Source organism: Telopea speciosissima, chromosome 2 (genome assembly GCF_018873765.1).
Source record: "Telopea speciosissima isolate NSW1024214 ecotype Mountain lineage chromosome 2, Tspe_v1, whole genome shotgun sequence".
Classification (NCBI taxonomy): domain Eukaryota; kingdom Viridiplantae; phylum Streptophyta; class Magnoliopsida; order Proteales; family Proteaceae; genus Telopea; species Telopea speciosissima.
In genome coordinates, this window is record NC_057917.1 from 8817261 (window position 1) to 8837172 (window position 19912).

A 19912-nucleotide genomic window follows, 5' to 3' on the forward strand; every position below is an offset into this window, starting at 1 on the left:
TATTTCTCCAACATACTATACAACCAATACCATAGGAAAAAAAATCCATTGCAGTGCGGTGTGGCCTTGCGAGCTTGACATGTGGATACAGTAACATCCAACGGTGCGAACTTGATTGCGCTTTATCCGAATACCATATGATATTCTTGTAATAATACATAAGGTAGATCCGTATTCATATTTTCTATGTGTTAGTATACCCTACACATACATTATATCTGATACAAAAACATACATTATATCCTCCATTCCTACTCTTGCAAATGGGTAAAAGAGGTAAAGGCAAATTACATGTGTTGCCAAGACACTTGAACTGAGGGGTGTTACTAAGACACTCAAGGAGTGGAGATAACAAGCAACCCTCAAATTTGCTACTGAGCATAGTATGGCACTCCTCGCCAAATACATGTGCACATTCTTGGGCTGGAACCTAGTCCAATATGTAATTTGTTTATGGGAAGTAGTTTTCTGTTCGGGAGTGTGGTCTACGCTAGCACTCCCATGTGTCTATTTCTTTCCTTCTCAAAACAAGAGGGCAGAAGTGTCTTTTCATATGGGGAAGAGAGAGATAAACTCAAGAGAGTGCTGGTGTAGGCCACACTCCCGGACAGAGAACTTTCTCTTTTTGTTTATTTATTGAATTTCTCTTGATTGCTAGTTGGGTTCTATTCCTACCATTAGGATCCGCCTAGGTGTTAATTGCCTTGGCCTGCCTTCAATAAATACTTAAAATTATTCTGATGGAGATTTGAGTATAGGAAAATTTCTCGCTTATGGTCTAATTCCTTTCAATCATCCATTTTGATTGGCCATTCTAATTTCTACAATAAAGATTATAATGAATCTAGGTTTATTAACCAATCAAATTACATATTTAGGCACATCAATAGATGCTATTATTGTGTTTATTAGGTATACATGCTTGTCGCATAGTGAAAATATGCTCGTTCTTAATTTTGTTCTTGAATTTTTACATAACAACCGTATTAAACACATACCATGTCATTGCCGTACGCATTTTATTATACTGAATTTTTTTAAAAATATTATTATCGTATGACCCGCTTAATTACCATACGTATCCGTATTATTGTTGTTCCCGAATTTACTAACTATGACTCTATGAGTCTCACCTCGGCAATCATAGTTATACACAATTACTTACAGATCTCAGAGGATCGTAACAATGGTTATCTTTTCATCTCCATCTCCATCTCCGTCTCCCACCTTGGTAAGCAACCTCACCAAATCAACCACCTCACTCCACTTCAAGAAGCTTCCTTTACTACTCCCCTCACCACCACCATCACTACGGGTTCCACTTCTACGCTCCGGAGATGATGAACGACCCTCTCGATCTTCCCGTCTCTGCACTTCTTCCCCATCAGGTACATCTGAACTCGTCTTACTATTTTTCATATTCTATAGAAATCTGGCAAATTAACGAAATTTTGGCTGCTAGATTTAAGAAAAAGCAAGCTTACGATCTTCTCCACTGGTTATTTTACGGCTGTTCTTTCCATTTCAATGAGTTGACCAAATTTTCGGTGTAGAAGTTTGCAGAGCCAGTCAAGCGGTTGAATTGTTTCCGACGGTCTGTCCCGAGATCGTTGTTCGGGAGGCGCGGTTGGAGGATTATTGGGAAGTGGCCGAGACTCACTGTAGCTCCTTCTTCCCTGAATACTCTTTCCCTTTAGATTTGACCCTTAGAATTGACCGATTGGTGGCCATGCTATCGGGATTCTCTGTACCCACTGGCTGTAGAAGGACATGTCTTGTTGCCGTTACTGGTGGCTGCGTTGATTATAACTTCTTCGGTGCGGAATACTTCAAAGTTGGAAGCTTCATTGGGAAATTCAGCTTTAATAAGGGATATGTCACTGGGATATTGACAATAGACACTGTAGCTGACTTCCTTCCGCGCAGAGGACCCCTTCGCCAGAGAAGGTGAGTTTGCTTGTTTTTGAACGCTGCTTGGAAACCTAACTCATTGTCAGATACTTGTGGATTTTGATGAAACGCTTGTTTATGACTGGAGACCTACATACTTGACTGTTTTTAGCTTTTCTGCTGGAAATCCGTTTCTATTCTGTCTCTGCAGCAGATATGACTGTATATGGAACCATTTTCCACTTGACTTCCTGCTTTATGAATGGAACATAAAGCCAAGGGAAAAATACCTTGGTGCATAATGCTTTTGTTGGGTAGGTGTACTCTTGCAGTTTGTCGGTAGTCAACTCCATGTCGAGGGTAGAAGCCATGGAAAAGGCTCAACTCTAGAGGGAACCAGGTTATGTTAACTCTTTTATTGGCCATGGGATCTCTCCACTGCAGATGAGCAATAAGTAGAATGTCTTCACCAAATTAATAGCTTATTCCCTTTCTTCCGAACCCGTAATTCATCACCTGTGCCTTTTCAAGGGACTCTACAAGGACTTGAAGCAGCAACAAGCATTCTCTTCACTCCCAATCATTCAGAGATCTTTCAAACAAGGTTTCTAGTCCATTCTACGCCGATCAGTCGAAGTAATGGCTGATAATTATTTTCTTGAACAATATGTAATGTTTAGAGCAAAGGTCACAACGCCTTTCCCTGCCACACCAGTAATCTTCCCACACCTTGTTGCTGCAACCCACCATAATCTTACACCAAGATCTGATTCCTTGTTTCTCTAATATTAATATCCTTCATATGGCTTCTCATTCTTAAAAGTAACACGAAGCCCGTTTTCCCAAATGGGAGTGGTTCATTTGCCAGACACAGAATATCTGAGCCTCCAAGTTGTAGTTGGTACACCTCTTCCCAATCCATGAGGCGGTACTTAGTTTGTCTCCCTGTTCTTCCCAGTCAAGAAGTTTCATTGAAGCTTCTTCTATATATCACCCTCATTGATACCAGCATATCCTATGTACTTTTCCTCCAAGCTGCATATACTTTCTCTTCCTGAAGGCGGCCTTTCAGTTTCTTCCATCTCCCTAGAGAGTTTGATTGAAAACAATGCTATCCATGTTTGCCGATTGAACGTTTGGTATTTGTGATTCATTCATTGGACTAGGTGTTTGATAACTCATGTGGTGGACATAATGGTATTCTATGCTTTGCTGGCACCAGAAATTTTCAATATTTTCATGTAATATCATCCTTCCATTAGCAAAGCAGACTGATACTTCTATCCAATCTATCATACTTTTATTCACATCTGCTTGGGTTTAGGGGAATTGATTAACTGTTGTGAGTTTTATGGTTGGGTGTACTGCTGGATTCCCCATGATAGCAAGCTTCAAATGATAGAATTGGAGGTTGGTTTTGAATTCTGGATATTTAGAATTTTCAATATTTCAAAATCTAATCAATTTTGCTCTATTTTATTACAAAATACCAAGTGTCTTGAGACACTCCAAATGGAGTTTTCAAAATTTCAAGGTTGCTTATCTGGCCATGATTAAAGTTGATAAGAATCGAAGATTAGAAGTTTGAACCCTTGCATGAAAATTTGGATGCGGCATCATGTAGCATTGGTATATCACCTCCTATGTGCATTTATACCAGAACTCCACTTTAGTATTGCAGGTAATTCTGACCTGCTTACTTTTACTTGCACCATCTTGTTCTAAGTTTAGCCGTGATTGATGTTTAATTGCATTTAAAATGTCTTGCAAAGAATAGATTTAGCTAAACTCTGCATTTATTTTAGACACAAAGAATGTCCATACTTTGCAGAGGAGGAATGAGAACAAGAAGTTACAAATTTTGCCTCAAACACGTGGTGTCAGAAATATCTTCTCTACGAACAGACAGTTGCATGGTAGTAGTTGTAGATACATTTGAATATGAAATTACTTGATGAATACATCTTCATAAAAATTGATGACTCATGGTTACATAGTACGCATGGTAGTAGTTGTACATTTGAATATGAAATTACTTAACGAATACATCTTCATAAAAATTGATGACTCATGGTTACATAATACTTCATTCTTACCAAGAAAACATATCAGGTGTCTACTGTAAAATTTCTCTCCCTCACACATGCTGATGCAAATAGATGACCTTCTACATATGATCCCTTGCAATTTTCGCATTAGAAAGCAAATGAAGAATTGAAACCTTTGCCTGCCATTATGGGTTCTTCAGACTCTTTTATATAACATCTCAGAAGAACTATTTTCCCCTTGGCAAATGACCGAAACAAAAGATCATGAAGTGACTTCTAGTGAAAAACCAAAAACCTTAACCTCGGATATGATGAGTACAGGCTGCTTGTTTAATGATCTGTGACCTAATCTATGTTAGAGGGGAAACCCGAAATTCTATTTGCAGGAACCAGGGAGCAAAAGAATAGATATTTATATGGATACTCGGTGAAGAAGTTACTTTGTCCCCGTCGTTGATGACCAATTCCATTTGTATTTTACATTTGATGTCAGTGATCTGCTGGCGGATAAATTGGATGACCATTCTCTGGTTGGATATGTTATTGCACGAGCATTCATAAAGCCTACATCTAGGGCTACCATTAAATGAGTTACAACTTACAAGTACCCATGAGTAAGAGGGAGGCCAGTTTTCACAAGATCTGAACTTTATTCATCTTTGGGCTTCTTGATGATCTGTAACCATTGAACTCCAGCTTATGTCAAGAAGCATCCAGAATATATACTCAAAACGAATTCCTAAATATATGTGCGTATAAACCTTTGCATCATTTGATTGTCCTGCATGTGCACCTTTGCATGCTCATGTACGATGCACCTCCACTCCTCATTCCCCCAAAATATAATGTAACATTAATTGAAACCAGGGCTTCTGTTTTGATGGAAAAGGCTTGTATTTGTATTATTAAAGTGCTGTAATATATGGCAGCTGGTGTGGCAGGAACTCCTTCCTCACTGGCCAGTTTTACCCAAAACGGACCCTGCCCCGTGTCAAAAGGAAAGCAAAATTCTGTTTTTGATACATTACTAAGGTTTTCTGTATGTTTAACTGGAGATCTTTCTCACATAGGGCATGAAACAATTTCTCAGGACTGGCATTGCATACATATCAAATGTTGCAGTTCGGGAGAGGGATCGGCGAAAGGGGATAGCTAAGAGGCTTATAGCAGCAGCAGATGCACAAGCAAGAAGCTGGGGTTGTCGTGCCATAGCATTGCACTGCGATGTGAATAACCCTGCTGCCACACAATTGTACAAAGGCCAGGGTTTCAAATGTATCAAGGTGCCAGAAAGAGCAAAGTGGCCCCAACCCAAGACCTCACCGGATATCCAGTTCACTTTAATGATGAAGCTACTAACCACCCCAACACCCACTTGATTCATTTGTGCAGGAATTTAAATATAAAAACAAAAAGATTATTTTGAATTAGATTGTGTAGATTCCTATATGTATCAAGGAACTAGTACATATAATGCTGTTGTAAACTAATGTAAAAAAGATCATATGCTGTACAATTTAAAGTCTTCGTTTGGGTACTTTAATTTTTGTCTTGTATTTCAGATTCTGTAATCTCATCACTGATATCCCTGGTTTTCCTTCTCTCCCACAGCAGGGTTTGGCAATGCTGGTTACTCAAATGGCATCCAGATTACAAAAGCACAGCTAGTATTCGATCTTGTTCCATGGCTTACTGCAAGCCCTTGATGCATGACTCAAAACAACAATTTTGATTGCAAGACTGCAATGACAGGGATGTTCTGCAAGATTTCTCCCTTTACCCCAGAAATTTTTGAAATAAAAAAAAAATGAGAAAATTAGAAGGGCTGGTGTGAAGAGCTAAAAGAGGACAATCCTAAATTATTTGCAGGTGCTGATGCCCAGCTTGAGGGAATGGAATATCATCATCATTTCTGAACAAGTGGACCTTTAACCAATTAGTTTGTTTGATCCCACTTGACATGCCAACTGCTTGGACTCACTGTAAGAAATGGTCTTGTGAATAACCATTTTTCGTAGTAAGAAAATGTCTGTTATTAGGTGAAAAGGTAAGAATATATGTTGAAGAGTGCAACTTTCTATTATCAAATTCAATATCCCTTATAGGGTATTCAACTCATCCATTTGAAAAAAATAAAAAACCTTCAATGGAGAAAACAGGGAATTCAAGTCATCCATAATAAATAACTAAATAAGAGGGGTGCTTTGAAACCAGATACCAGTCTCGGGCAAAGAAACAAAGGAGGGGGAAAGCCCCAAAACAAGTTGCACTGGCCTTGAGCTACGACAGAAGCAAGGCAGTCTGCACAGGAGTTCCCTCTTCACGCAAAGTGTGAGAGAATTTGACAAAATCAAAGGAGGACCAAAGAGAAATACAATCTTCAATGATAAACTTGATGTGCCAAGAAGATACCAGCCAAAATAGGAGATTGATCAGCTCTATTTGATCTCCCAAACGTTGTTAGGTAACCTAGGAACTTACTTTTATTACAGCTACTAGGCTTTTCTCTTAGAGCATGACCTTAGCTTTTGAAACAAGACAAAGACCATACCCTCTAAGAGGCAATTTTGAATCAACCCGCTCAAACCCATTGATCAGCTCAGAAGAGGTTTACAAAGATGGGGAAAAATATATTTGTTAAATAAAACAGGGGAAAAAGGCGTGCACATAACTGACGCACCGAAACTCCTCTCCTCCTCTGCCTTTAGGTGTGTATGATGCTAATATAAGGGACAGAGTGTCAATTCCTCTCCCTTGATATGGAGATTTTGATTGTCACACGAAATCATGATATGGATACTTGACTGTTGGGTAGATATGGTAAGGTTTAGCTGGAGATGTTGACTGTTAAGTATATATAGTAAGATGTAGCTTACCATATCCCAATCAATGCTAAATACAATCAATCATCTATTCTTTTATGTATTAGCATTTTTAGTCATCCATTTATTTTCTTCTTTTTTTTTTTCATAAGAATTTGTTCCCTAATTGATGTTTAAAGCTTATTTTGCCATGTGACAAACTTGGGTTGTGCTAAAACTTGGCATGTGAGTAGCAGACCCTCAGTCCAACATACCCAAATTTTTGGGCTCCACCAAGTCTACAATGGAGCAAATAATAGATCTACAGGAAGGCTTTTCTTACGTGGGTTGTATATGAAATAAAGCCCTTTTGTAAATTTGTATAACTTTGAACAATGTTTCCATTCTTGTTATATATATATATATATATATGGACAAGCAAGAGAAATCACATTGTGAGGTGGAGAGGAGGGTAGAGAGGTTTTTCTGGTTTATTGAAAAACCAGAAAAAGTTGGCAAATGTTGAAGTGGCTAGTTCGACGATCGACTGGATTAGGTCCAACAGTCGGAAACGACTAATTTTTTTTTTGAGCATTTTGATTTTTCCTAAATATATGGGTCTCATTTCTCCTCTCGTAATCCATTTAGTAGCATTTTATTGCCTACACTAATTTGAGTATCTAACAAGGACCATAGGTTGAGGGAGTTGATCTTTATCTTGTGTATCTACCCTAGGCAGATGGTTTCGATTTAAGTTTTGGGTGTGAGGTATAGTAAAAACACTTAGGATTAGTTGTTAACTAAAAAAACAACTAATTGTTTCCCCACTCTATAAAAATAAAAAAAGAGATTTTGATGGTTTGGTTAGCATCAATAAAAAGCTACACCATAGTGGAAGAGATCTAGAACTACCCGGAATTCTGGATAGATGTATGTATTTGCCAAACCAGTGTAAACCTTGATGTCTCTCTTTTGTGTGTTATATTTATATTCTGCTTGCACTACATCATTCGAATTAATAGACATTATCAAAGGATTTCCAATTCATCACCCCCCCCCTTCTTGGGTTACATTTTTACGATCCACAAGTAGGACCCTAGACAACATGGATTGACAGTATGTTTACCACTCCACCATATGACAGCATGTGCACTCTTTTTAATTATTTGGGTGAAGTAGAAGGTTATGTATTGAAACGTGTCAAAAGCAAAGTATCTGAGTTACATAAGTCAGATAGACAGGGAGTGAATATTGACTAATTAGTCTTACACGCATAAGACAAGACCTTCGTAGTTAGGGAGTCAGTTACACTGTTAATCTCTTTAGAAATGTGATGTATAGAATAACTTCTGAAATGGGTTACAAGTTGCTGAATATCCTTTAAAATGTTGTGTCGAATGGAAAGGAATTCCAGCTACTATTGATTGCTGATGTAGAGTACCTTGCAATCTGTTTTCAATGCCTTCAGAAAAAACACTTTACAATGTAAACTAAAATTGTACATCATTATTTGATATTTGATGTGTAGATTTATATCCAAAATATCGTAATTATTCTGCAACTTGAAAGTGATTCTTTCATAAGGAGGAGTTCACTTCAAATGTGGAATCTATATGTTAGGGAGAGGGTTCCCCATGCCGACATTCATGTGGGAAATCTTCCATGCCATACCAATCAAGACGCAAAAAGTTTCATCAACAATGGACCCACATGGTCAAGAAGGGGAGAGAGAGAATCAAAACGGTACTTATATGGTCAAGTTGTGAGAGTAGATTATTATCTTCTCCAATTCCTAAAGCTAGGTAGTGTGGTAGTGTTAGGTGGGGATGTCGATACGTGACAACTCGGACATCCAACGGTCCAAACTCAACATAGTCAATGAGCTTGGACTATTGGATGTTCAAGCTGCCATGTGTAAGCATCTCCACTTAACACTGTCGCACTTTTTAGCTTTAGGGAATTGTAGAGGATTATTTTTCGTGAAAGAGTATCTTCCGGGCCCCATAGTGCGGCTCCCTCTTATTCTATCAACTAATCACGGCCGTTCATCCCCTCGAGTGATATGGCGTGATTTCGCAAAATTTAGCGCGAAGCTTATACGTGATAGGATGAAAATTCATAAAACACACGTACTGCATCAATACCTTTTGGCGGTGCGTGTGTGATAGGGTTGTTTAATTATCGTGGCCGATCATAAATTCAAGTTGCAAGGAAGAAACCAGAGGAGCAGATGATAGAAGTGGTTTTGAACGATCGACTGGGGAAGAAAGTGAAAGTGAAATGCAACGAAGAAGATACAATCGGCGATCTCAAGAAGCTCGTCGCAGCACAGACGGGTAACAGAGCCGATAAAATCCGTATCCAGAAGTAATACACCATCTACAAGGACCACATCACTTCGAAGACTACGAGATCCACTACGGTATAGGTCTCGAACTCTATTACAGGTAGGTCTGTTATTTGGTTCCACAGAACCAACCATATTGTCCGATACATGATTGTTTTTTAATATCTTGTTCTTCTCCTCTTGTCATTGATGCTGATAGATAGTTTTTTTGTTACAGCGGCAAACGTCTGTTATTCGCTATATATCTAATTCGCTTCTATAAATGTGTTTATTGTTATTATTAATTATTATTTCTTTCTATTATCTGGTACAGGGACTTTTGAGCAATAGATGTAATGATGTATAGCAATATCTCTAATTGGTTTTCATAAAAAATGTTATATTTTCTCTTATATAATACAGAGGGATATAAACCAGTAGATGTATAAATCTAAACCTGTTTTTTGAATGGAAAATATATTTAAAGGAAAAGAGTAAAGTATAACATCAAAGCCACAAAGACAAGCCTAAGGGGGGGACCCCAAAGAAAAGACCGAAACAAATAACCAAAGGATGATACATTAAAACCAGGGAGGGGAAAAAAGTAAACAAATGATGATACATCAAAAGCAGTGGGAAGAAACAACAGTAAAAGATGATACATGAAGAAGCCAGGGTGGGGGTGAAAGATAAGAAGAACGTCCCAACATATGGCCAGATTTCTATTTCTCAATGTATCTGGGCTTGCAGAATGAATGGGGAGAAGAGTCTATCTGATCTCAAAACTAATGACTTCTCATATTTGTTTTGTAGTGCATGATGATGAGGTCCATATTCATTTATTCTTTTTTCACCAAATATGATGAATCACAGGCTCACAACACTAAAATCAAGCTTCCCAATATTGTCGCAGATTGATTTACCACTAACTCCATTGTCTGTGTAAGTGAAGGATTGTTCTTTGATGAGAGCAACACTTACCAAATCTGAGAGAGGTGTGAGGACGAGTTGCTGTAACCCTATTCCCCATTGATAGTGAAGCAGATCTCATCTCACCGTGGACAGAGGCAATCTTGGCAAACCAAGTAAATCTTTGTGTTTGGTTGTGTGATTGTTGTTTGTGATTTTCATTATTTTATGCATCGTTATAGGATTTGTTTTTTAACAAATTGATATCAAAGCCTTCAGGTTTTCCATTTTCTGAGGTTTGCTATCATGATGGTAGGGAAGGGATCGAGCATCAAGTACGGCATCGAGAAGTTCAATGCGAAGAACAACTTCACCCTCTTGCGGCAAAGGATGAAGGATCTTTTGATTCAACAGGGGTTGACGAAAACTCTATTGAGGAAGTCGAAGAAACTTGAAAAAGTGAGTGATGAAGACTGGGAAGAGATGGAGGAGAAGGCAGTAAGCGCCATCCGTCTAATTATGTCAGATGACGCCTTACAGTATGTGGTGGATCTTGAATCTGTACTGGGTGGATGTGCAAAACTTGAAAGCATCTACATGATGAAATCCCTGACAAACAAGTTGTTTGTGAAGAAGTAGTTGTATTATCTACATATGGAGGAAGGTACAAATTATTGGAACATCTCAACATGTTCAATCAAATCATAAGCTAACTTGCAAGTCTGGAGGTTTCGATTGAAGATGAAAACAAAGCGTTATTGTTGCTAGCGTCGCTTCCGGCATCGTATGATCACCTAGTAACGACTCTCTTGTACGGGAAGGAGACCCTTGAGACAGATGAAGTCACGGCTGCATTGATGTTTAATGAAACAAGGAAGAGGGCCAGTGATACAAAATCTCAAGGAGAAGGTCTCTTTGGGAATATTAAGGAGCAGGAAAGGGGGAGATCAAATTAGAAGGGATCTGGTAGTAGAGGTCGATCAAAATCAAAAGGAGGAAAAACAAAATTGTCCTGTTACTACTGTAAAAAGGAAGGTCATTTGATGAGAAACTGTATGAAGAGGAAGGCGCACTTGAAGAAGAAAGGTGTAGATAAGGCATCTGAGGAAGCCAACGTGGCTCATAGCTCGGCAGGGGATGATGGAGATGTACTCTCTATATCATCTGGTAAGAATCAACTCTCTGATTCTTGGATTTTAGATTCTGGTTGTTTGTATCACATGTGTCCACACAGGGATTGGTTTGAAACATACTAATTATAATGTGGTGTGTCTGTTCTAATGGGGAATGATATGGTATGCAAGACTATTGGAATAGGTACAATCAAAATCAAGATGTTTGATGGGATAGTAAGAACATTATTAGATTTGAGACATGTTCCAGAATTAAAGAAAAACTTAGTATCTTTGGGGTCACTAGACTTCAATGGCTGCAGGTATACAACAACAGGTGGAGTTCTCAAAGTTATTTAGGGATCTATGGTTGTCATGAAAGGCAGATGACAGGAAACCTATATAGACTTCTAGGGAGTATAGTGATAGGTGGAGCATTTATGACTACTGATGCAGAGTTTGATATAGATGATACCTCATTTGTGGCACATGCGGCTGAGGCATATGGGTGAAAGAGGTAGGATGGAGCTTCACAAAAAGAAGTTGTTGAAGGGGGTGAAAACTTTCAAACTGAACTTTTGCAAGTATTGTGTACTCGGGAAACAGTGCAGGGTGAGTTTTAGAACTGCAAAACATTCGAGCAAGGGTGTACTCGAACTGCAAAACATTTGAGCAGTGATGTATGGGGTCCTTCAACAATCAAATCTAATGTGAGGCATAATATTTCGTGACCTTCGTTGATGATTACTCAAGGAAAGTTTGGGTCTACCCATGGTTCGAGAACTAGGTTTCGGACCCCAACTCGGTTAGCCAAAAAACCGAGTTGGATCGAGATCTTAGCGAGTTGTTGTACTTTTTTTTTTGAAGACTCATTTGATGGTTTCGGTGGGTTGACCTAGTTTGGTCATGAAACTTGGTATACAACCTATTTTGGGCCATTTAAACATAATGACACTCATTGTTATCAAGGCATTACCTAGGCGTTCAGGCGGGTGCCTTGTCGCCTTGACTTTAGACCCTCTCCAATGCCATGGTCGCCTTGCCACATTGATAACTATGATGACACTATCAGATTGTCCAAAATCAAAGTCCAAATAGAAGTTTGACTTCAGATCCTAGGTTGGTAGGCTACGACGTACTAGTAGGCCTTATTCTACACATAATTGAGCGAAGAAATGGCCATGTTATTGATTGATGCATACGTTGATTTATGGCATCTCAACTATGATGTTGATGCCGAAGAAAGTGGGGAGTCTCCACTCTATCTGACTACTAGAAATGGATGCTTGGAAATTATCAAGCAAATCTTTCTCATTTGTCCATTTGCAGCTCACGGTGGACCACATGGCCAGACGACCTTACATGTAGCCATCGTTGAGGGTCATCTAGGTATTTTTGCAATGCTACTCTTTTTCATTTTGTGAGGATGAGCTTGCACTTCTTTTCATCTGGGAAGGACTTGTAAGCAAAAATCCTCTCAAATTTAACCTATCAATAAAATTCTCTGGTCCCTTCTCGCCGTCAAACTCTAGAACCTCAACCTTGATTCCAAAGTCTCTGTCTAAAAATTGTTGTGTGGCATCCTGGTGAATAATTGGATACCTCTGATGCGTATCGACAATCCATGAGGTACCCAATTGAGGAGTTGGTGTAGACAGTTTTGTTTCATTTTGTTTCTCTTCATAAAGGCAAGAATCTCAGCAAAAGTGCTTTGAGTTTCCTCCATCAAAGAGTTTTAGCTCTGATACCAATTGATGCAAACCCGGGTTCCAAAACCCTGATGTAGGTCGCCATGGGCCTACTAAAGTGATGAAAATTCAAATATAAAGGAGCAGTGGCATTCTCATAATTATTTAGAATATTTCAGTACCTTTTTGGGTAAGAAACAAAACATTGGGATGAAACAGTAAAATAATTTGAAGAAGGATAATTCTGGGATTTCAGAACATGAGAGGAAAATATAGACTTAATTGAAAAAAGGAAGGGTAATTTGGTAAAACAGCAATGATGTGCCCGCCCTTGTTATTTCCAAAAGTAGTCGTTTTCAATCTTAGAACATGAAACAATTCATGCTTCAGCCTAAAAGAACTTGGCTGATAAAACATCAAATGAATTGAAACTTCAGGATTAGGTTGCTACCCCTTGGACTCTGAAATATTTAGGGAAATTTCGGTAATTTCGATCAAAATTCCGAACAGTACGTAAGGAAAGAATTTTACCTAAAATGACCACAGTAGGAGAGAGGAAGGCTGCTGGAAATTGATAGAACAGTAAGGAGAAAGGTGAAAAAGAAAAAAATAAGATGCAATAGGGGTAGAGGGATATGACTTGGTTTTACCAGGCTTCACCATCCTCCAGTCCAGGGTTTCACCACCTAGGTTGCACTTGATTCACCATAAGGCCATGCTCCATTTAAGAGACACAATAGGTTGAATTTTCTGAGGCAACTTCATGACGAACTGAATACTATATGACATGGTCCACTCACAGTTGGATACATGAACAAATTTGGCTCTTTGGTGGCTCACACAAGAATTGATGAGGACGATGACCAGCTTGTTTCATGGTTCAGGTTAGGCTGAATCCTGAAGTTTGTGATAAAATGGGAGTTGCTAAATAATGGGATTATGCTCACCAAACAGTAAGCAATTTCCCCAACCACAAGTAGGACTATTGACTACTGTATTACCGCAATAAAGGAGGCTTAATGACCACAATAATGGCTTGGATTAGACTTAAAATCAAGTCAAGTGTAAAGCTAAACAACAGTACTATACCCCCAAAGAAAGTGGCAAGCCAACGGTTGGATTGATAGTGATGGCAGATTAAAGAAACTTGCTGTTTCAGAAATAGTGACTTAGGATAACTCATAGATTTTGGGGTAGAAATAGAATACTCTCAAACTGGAACCACATTTAGGTCTTAGGCACAAGAGTAAACTCTCTAATTATTAGAGCCAACTGATGGTTGGATCAAGAGTTGCAAACATGGTTTAAAGTATCACACCGTATTGTATCGTATCTGCTGATACGTATCGGTATCACACGTTATCGATACAATATAGTGAGATACATCTCTTTTTCTTTTGAAAATATCATGTATCATGACATTGTATTGACCGATATGGTGTGGTACAATATGATACGATTCTACTGATACGTACTGCTACTCATCGATACGTCAAGTTAAGGGGTTGAAAAAATATTGAAGTATCGGTACGTATCGCTAATGTATCGGCTTATATGGCGCGATACGATGCGATACAGGCCATTAAAAACTCATGTTCACATTCCAAAACTGAGAAACGAGTTCTGAAGGCGCAAATTACCACCCGAGAGTCTCATTACTTGCTTTCAACTCTTTTTTGACTTGGGGTTTACATTGAAACATAAAAAATGAATCAGATTCAACCGACAAACCTTTCTTTCTATCCTTCAAGTGGCTGAAATCTGAGATTGGAGAAGTTCTCAGAAAAGGTAGGTTTTCAAAGAACTTAATTTTTTTGTTTAAATCACGAATAGAACTTGTCTCATTATACAATAGACTATTACTACATGTAAGAAACCCCATCCTTTATAACAATTTCAATTGAATGCACTTGTCTCATTATACGTTGTTCTCCATTTTAGTGTTTATGCATGATACATGTTATATATTGCTTATTTATACTATTTTTTTGCTCTAAAAGTGTATTTCCATGTATATCTTGACCATTTTTATGTGCATCTCCGATACGATACGATACGTCTCTTAAAATCACCCCACCGATACAATACACGATACTGATACTATCCTTGGTTGCAAATCAAACCAGAGAATATTTAAACTTACAACCCAAGCCAATGGAAACAGTAGATGGAGTCACAACTCAAGCTGATGGAAGGGCTAGGTGTGTAGCTTGACACTTGAGAGAATCACCAAGGTCTAATGGCTAGATGTGGTACAACAACCTATGAATGGAATTAGAAACTAAAGAGAAAATAACCACTTGCAGACCACAGGAAAATCCAGTCACTGGATATGGCTGAGAGTACTGTCAAAGGAAGAACCCAATGAGGGAACTACACTCTCAAAATAGGGAATAAATCTGTTGGCCAGAACAGAAGTTGAGGACTGAGACCTGCTGCAGTAGAACTCCAACAGAACAGTGCCTCAGGTAAGGATGAAGCCTTCAGTCTCTGCTCTTGCTACTGGGTTGATGAGATATCTTCCTTCTTCTTGGTTTCTATTTTCGTTACTTTTCTGTGAAGCGTTGACACCTTCAAGTATCAATGATGTTGTTGTTCCATGGTGATTGGAAGGGTAAAACTGTAAAAGTGAAGATTAGTCATTGGGTGATGGCTGAACCCATATTCAGAGTTGTTCCTCCACTTTGTTCTTCTCTGATTAGTGAAATATTATTAGGCCTAACTATTGCAGGATCAATCCACGATTCAGATCGTGTGGTTGGCATTAATTCTTACTAGTATTAGTTCAGATCTTGTATGTTAGGACAGGATAATCTTTTTATTTAAAAGTTGGGTGGAGATTATGTAATTTTGCTTATTTTTCAAATATCTGCCAGCATTTTCTGCCGGTCCCAAGCCCGGATAAAGGAGGGTTGGTGCATCAGGATGGCAGCCGGCACTAGAAAAAACCCTAGCGAAGCCCTTTTAACATGGATTCTAGAACCTTATATTATCAACCTTAAGTTAAGGCGTTCCCCGCCAGAACAAGCGATGTGCTACACTATGACCCGGTTGTAGTGAAAAGTGAGCAAGGGTTAGCTAGGGTGTCCCCTGTAAGTGTCACACTGCGTCAACGCTCATATGTGATGACAAGGAAGGCAAGGGTTCTCGCACTGTAGACAAGTATGGGTAAAGAAGCTAGTCCAAAAGCTTACGATTAGGTTAGCATCTTGGAACATTGGATCTTTAACGGATAAGAATCTAGAATTTATAGATGTTATGAGGAGAAGAGGATTAACATAACCTGTATTCAAGAGACTAGATGGAAGGGTTAAAAAGTCAAGTAGTTGGACGACTTTAAACTTTGGTATATAGGGGGATAAAAGTAATAGAAGTGGAATAGGCATAGTAATGGATAAAGATTTAAAGAAGATGTGGTGGATGTTGAAAGATTTGGGGATAAGATTATATCCATCAAGCTTGTGTTGGAGAAAGAGTTTGTCACTATAATTAGTGCTTATGCACCCCAAATAGGATTGGATGAAAGTAGTAAGGTACAATTTTGGGAACACATGGATGGATTAGTGCAAGGTTATAGTCAAGGAGAAAATATTATTATAAGGGGTCATTTGAATGGATATGTTGGGAGAGATCGTAGAGGCTATGAAGGTGTACATGGAGAATATGGTTTTGGAGAGAGGAATGGGGAGGGGATCTTAGTTTTAGATTTTGCTGTGGCTTATGATTTATCGATTCAAGATGAGGTCCTGTGGTGCATGCTCTTCGCCGATGATATCGTTTTGGTAGATTAGACAAAAGAAGGGGTTAACGCTAAGGTAGAGCTATGGAGAGCAACCTTGGAAACAAGAGGCCTTAAGATTAGTAGAACGAAAACAGAGTATATGATGTGTAATTTTAGTCACAATATGATGGATATTGGTATGGAGCAAATTGAGGAAAGAGAGATGCCACAAAATGACTATTTTAGATATCTGGGGTCTCTTATAAATAAAGAAGGTGACATAGAGGATGGTGTGTCACAGAGGATTAAAGTGGGATGGATGAAGTGGAGAGGTGCGTCCAGAGTGCTATGCGACCGACGTATTCCATTAAAATTTAAAGGAAAGTTTTATAGGGCTGTTGTTCGACCGACCATGATGTATGGGGCAAAATGTTGGGTTGTTAAGAAGTGCCATATTGATAAACTTTGTGTAGCAGAGATGAGGATGTTAAGATGGATGTGTGGAAAAACAAAGAAGGATAGAGTATGGAATGAACATATTAGATCGGACTTGGGGGTAGCATCGATCAATGACAAACTATGAGAGAGTCATTTAAGGTGGTATGGTCATATTTAAGGGGGCCTAGGGGCGCCCCAGTAAGGAGGAGTGATATGATTTCGATTGAAGGAGCTAAAAGAGCTAGGGGCAGACCTAAAATGACCATAAGAGAAGTGGTGAGGAAGGGCATGCTTAGGCTAGGGCTTGTCCCAAGTATGACCTCAGATAGAGCCTATTAGAGGGCAAGGATCCATGTCGCAGACCCCATTAGCTGAGATTCTCTTGACGGGCTGGGGATGCCTCTTTTCTCTTACTATCTTTCATCTTTCATCGTTCATTTTTCTATTTATTTTTCATCTTTCATTTGTCCTTTTCCATTTTCATCTCTCATCTCTTCCCCCTTCTCTCTTTTCCCCACCTTTTTTTTTTTAGAATTCTGCCTTTCCTACTTTGTTTTGTTTGGATCCATGTAGCCGACCCCATTAAGTTGGGATAAGGCTGAGTTTGTTGTTGTTGTTGTTATGATTTATCGATTGTAAACACTTACTTTGAAAGAGAGGAGCATTTAGTTACTTTCAAAAGTGGTCATAGTAGCCAAATAGATTTCTTCCTAACTAGAAGGTCCGATAGATTGTTATGTAAGGATTGTAAGGTTATACTAGGGGACAACCTAAGTACCTAACTGCACAACATAGATTAATGGTCATGAATATGTTCCTCATTATGCAATATCGTAAGAAAGGTGAGCTTATTTACTGATAAAGTGTTCTTCATTAAGCAGAATCATATGTTCCTAATACGATGTGGAACGGGATGAGTACTTGTATTAAGAAGGTTGCTAAAGATGTCCAAGGCGAATCGAAAGGAAAACACCATTGCTCTGGGGAGACTTGGTGATGGGATAATGAGGTTCAAGCAGCCATTAAAACTAAGAAAGCTAGTTTTAAGACAGGGCAAAGGACTGAGGATGTAGAGGATCTAAAAAGATATAAATCTGTCAGAATTGAAGCTAGGAAGATTGTTGGAAAAACAAAGGTGAAGAAATATGAAGATCTTTATAACAATCTGAGCACAAAGGAAGGGGAAAAAGTTATCTGTAAGTTAGCTAAAATGAGGGAAAGGAAGAGTCGAGATCTCAATCATGTTAGATGTATTAAAAATGAAGATGCTAAAATAATAAAAAGGGATTAGGGCATTAAAGAGAGAGGGAAAATTATGTCTACACCCTACTTAAAATGAATACATCTTGGGTAATAGTGTCCTAGAAGCCTACATTACCCATTAAGACATCACATGTCGTAGACATGTATGAAAGATTATGGTGTATGAAGTAAAAGAAGCTTTAAGTAAGATGAAAGTAGGTAAGGCACTAGGGCTAGATGAGGTCTCAATAGAAGTGTGGAATAGCTTAGGAATCTATGGTTTATCTTGGCTAACCAAGTTGTTTAATAAGATTATGAGCACAAGGAAAATGCCAGATGAATAGAGAGGCATTGTAATTCCGTTTTACAAAAATAAAGGTGATATTCAGAGTTGTAATAAGCCAATAACTATAGAGGCGTAAAACTAACGAGATATACTATGAAATTATGGGAGAGGGTTATTGAAACCCACCTGAGACAAAAAACTACTATTACGGAGAACCAATTTGGTTTTATGCCAAGAAGATCCACTGTAGAAGCTCCTTACTTAGAAGACTCATGGAAAGACTTAGAGATTGCAAAAAGGACCTCTATATGCTCTTTATTGACGTAGAATACTCTTATGACAGAGTCCCTAGAGAGTTAATATGGTAAGTACTAGAGAAGAGAAGTGTTTTAAGTAAATATGTGGACAATATTAAAGGTATGTATAATGGTGTGGTGACTAGTGTAAGAACTATGGGGGGTCAAGGTAGTGAATTCCCAATTACAATTGGGTTACATCATGGATCAGCTTTAAGGCCTTATTTGTTTGCGCTTATCATTGATGATATAACAGAGACATTCAAGATGAGGTTCCTTGGGGTATGCTTTTTGTTGATGATATTGTATTGGCAGATGAGACCAAAGCAAGGATAATATAGAAAGGGTTCAGCTAAGAACCACTCTATAGCAGGATTGATGATAGGTTGCAGCAGAACATCAAATTAGAAACAAAATCAGAATTAGTAACTTAGTATATAAGAACCAAACCAGCCCTTGGAAAGGGATCAAACTCAGGTCGATTGGTGCTTGTATGGAGTAGAAGCTCTGCTGAAAATCTCACTTGATTCTGAGGATTGAAATAGAAGATATGGCAGCAACACCAAAATAGAAGGTTAAGGTTTATCTCATAAACCAGTACTTTGTTTGGGCTCCAATGAGGATCGAGTGGAGGCCTTGTGGAGTAGGTGATCTGCAGCAAGTTTGGTGTAATTTTGATGGACAGAAGTAAAGTTATGAAGGGGGAATGAAAATAGAAGGTTTGTGAATATGGAGGATTCCAGCCAATGGAGTGGGGTAGAAGTGGGGATCGAATGGAGGGGTTGATGGTGTGGTTCTATGCTCAAAAACCCAGCAGATTTTGATGGATGAAGGTGGAGATATGCAGCCTTAAAGTTGCAGCAGGAACTCAAGTCCAGGAGGAGCAACAGCAGCAGTCTTCACTCAAATGGAGGAGGCAGTAGCAGCTCAGCCTTGGATTATGGAGTTGTTTGCAGCCTTTGATTGAGTTTTCACAGCACTAGTATTGATCACAGGGTAGCAGCAACTCAACAGGGTATAGATTGCAATGGAGGAGAAGTTAGAGAAGAGAAGAGGGTAGGGTGGGGTAGGGTAGGGTAGGGTAGGGTGGGGTGGGGGAATGGCTCTCTCAGCATGGGTCTTTCACCCACAGCAATCCCAGCTGTTGAACAGGGG

At 38.9% G+C, this 19912-nt stretch overlaps 1 protein-coding gene across 2 annotated transcripts; it reads left to right on the top strand.

Moving 5' to 3' along the window:
• The first annotated feature begins 1132 nt into the window (after nucleotides 1-1132).
• Nucleotides 1133-5548, top strand: LOC122651387. Of its 2 annotated transcripts, none has more exons than XM_043844765.1 (3): nucleotides 1133-1370; nucleotides 1551-1947; nucleotides 5029-5548. In XM_043844765.1, exons 1-3 carry the CDS (start codon nucleotides 1187-1189, stop codon nucleotides 5315-5317), a joined length of 870 nt encoding a protein of 289 aa, XP_043700700.1. In that variant the 5' UTR covers nucleotides 1133-1186; the 3' UTR covers nucleotides 5318-5548. The 2 variants fall into 2 exon arrangements, with proteins under 2 accessions (XP_043700700.1, XP_043700698.1); XM_043844763.1 differs by having other exon boundaries at nucleotides 1133-1388; nucleotides 1554-1947; nucleotides 5029-5471.
• Nucleotides 5549-19912: the final 14364 nt, after the last annotated feature.

Coding starts and splice junctions, on each gene's coding strand:
- LOC122651387 (XM_043844763.1), top strand. CDS start 1,187: ATGGTTATCTTTTCATCTCCATCTCCATCTCCGTCTCCCACCTTGGTA. Junction 1,389..1,553: donor CTGCACTTCTTCCCCATCAG/GTACATCTGAAC, acceptor TTTTCGGTGTAG/AAGTTTGCAGAGCCAGTCAA. Junction 1,948..5,028: donor GGACCCCTTCGCCAGAGAAG/GTGAGTTTGCTT, acceptor ACAATTTCTCAG/GACTGGCATTGCATACATAT.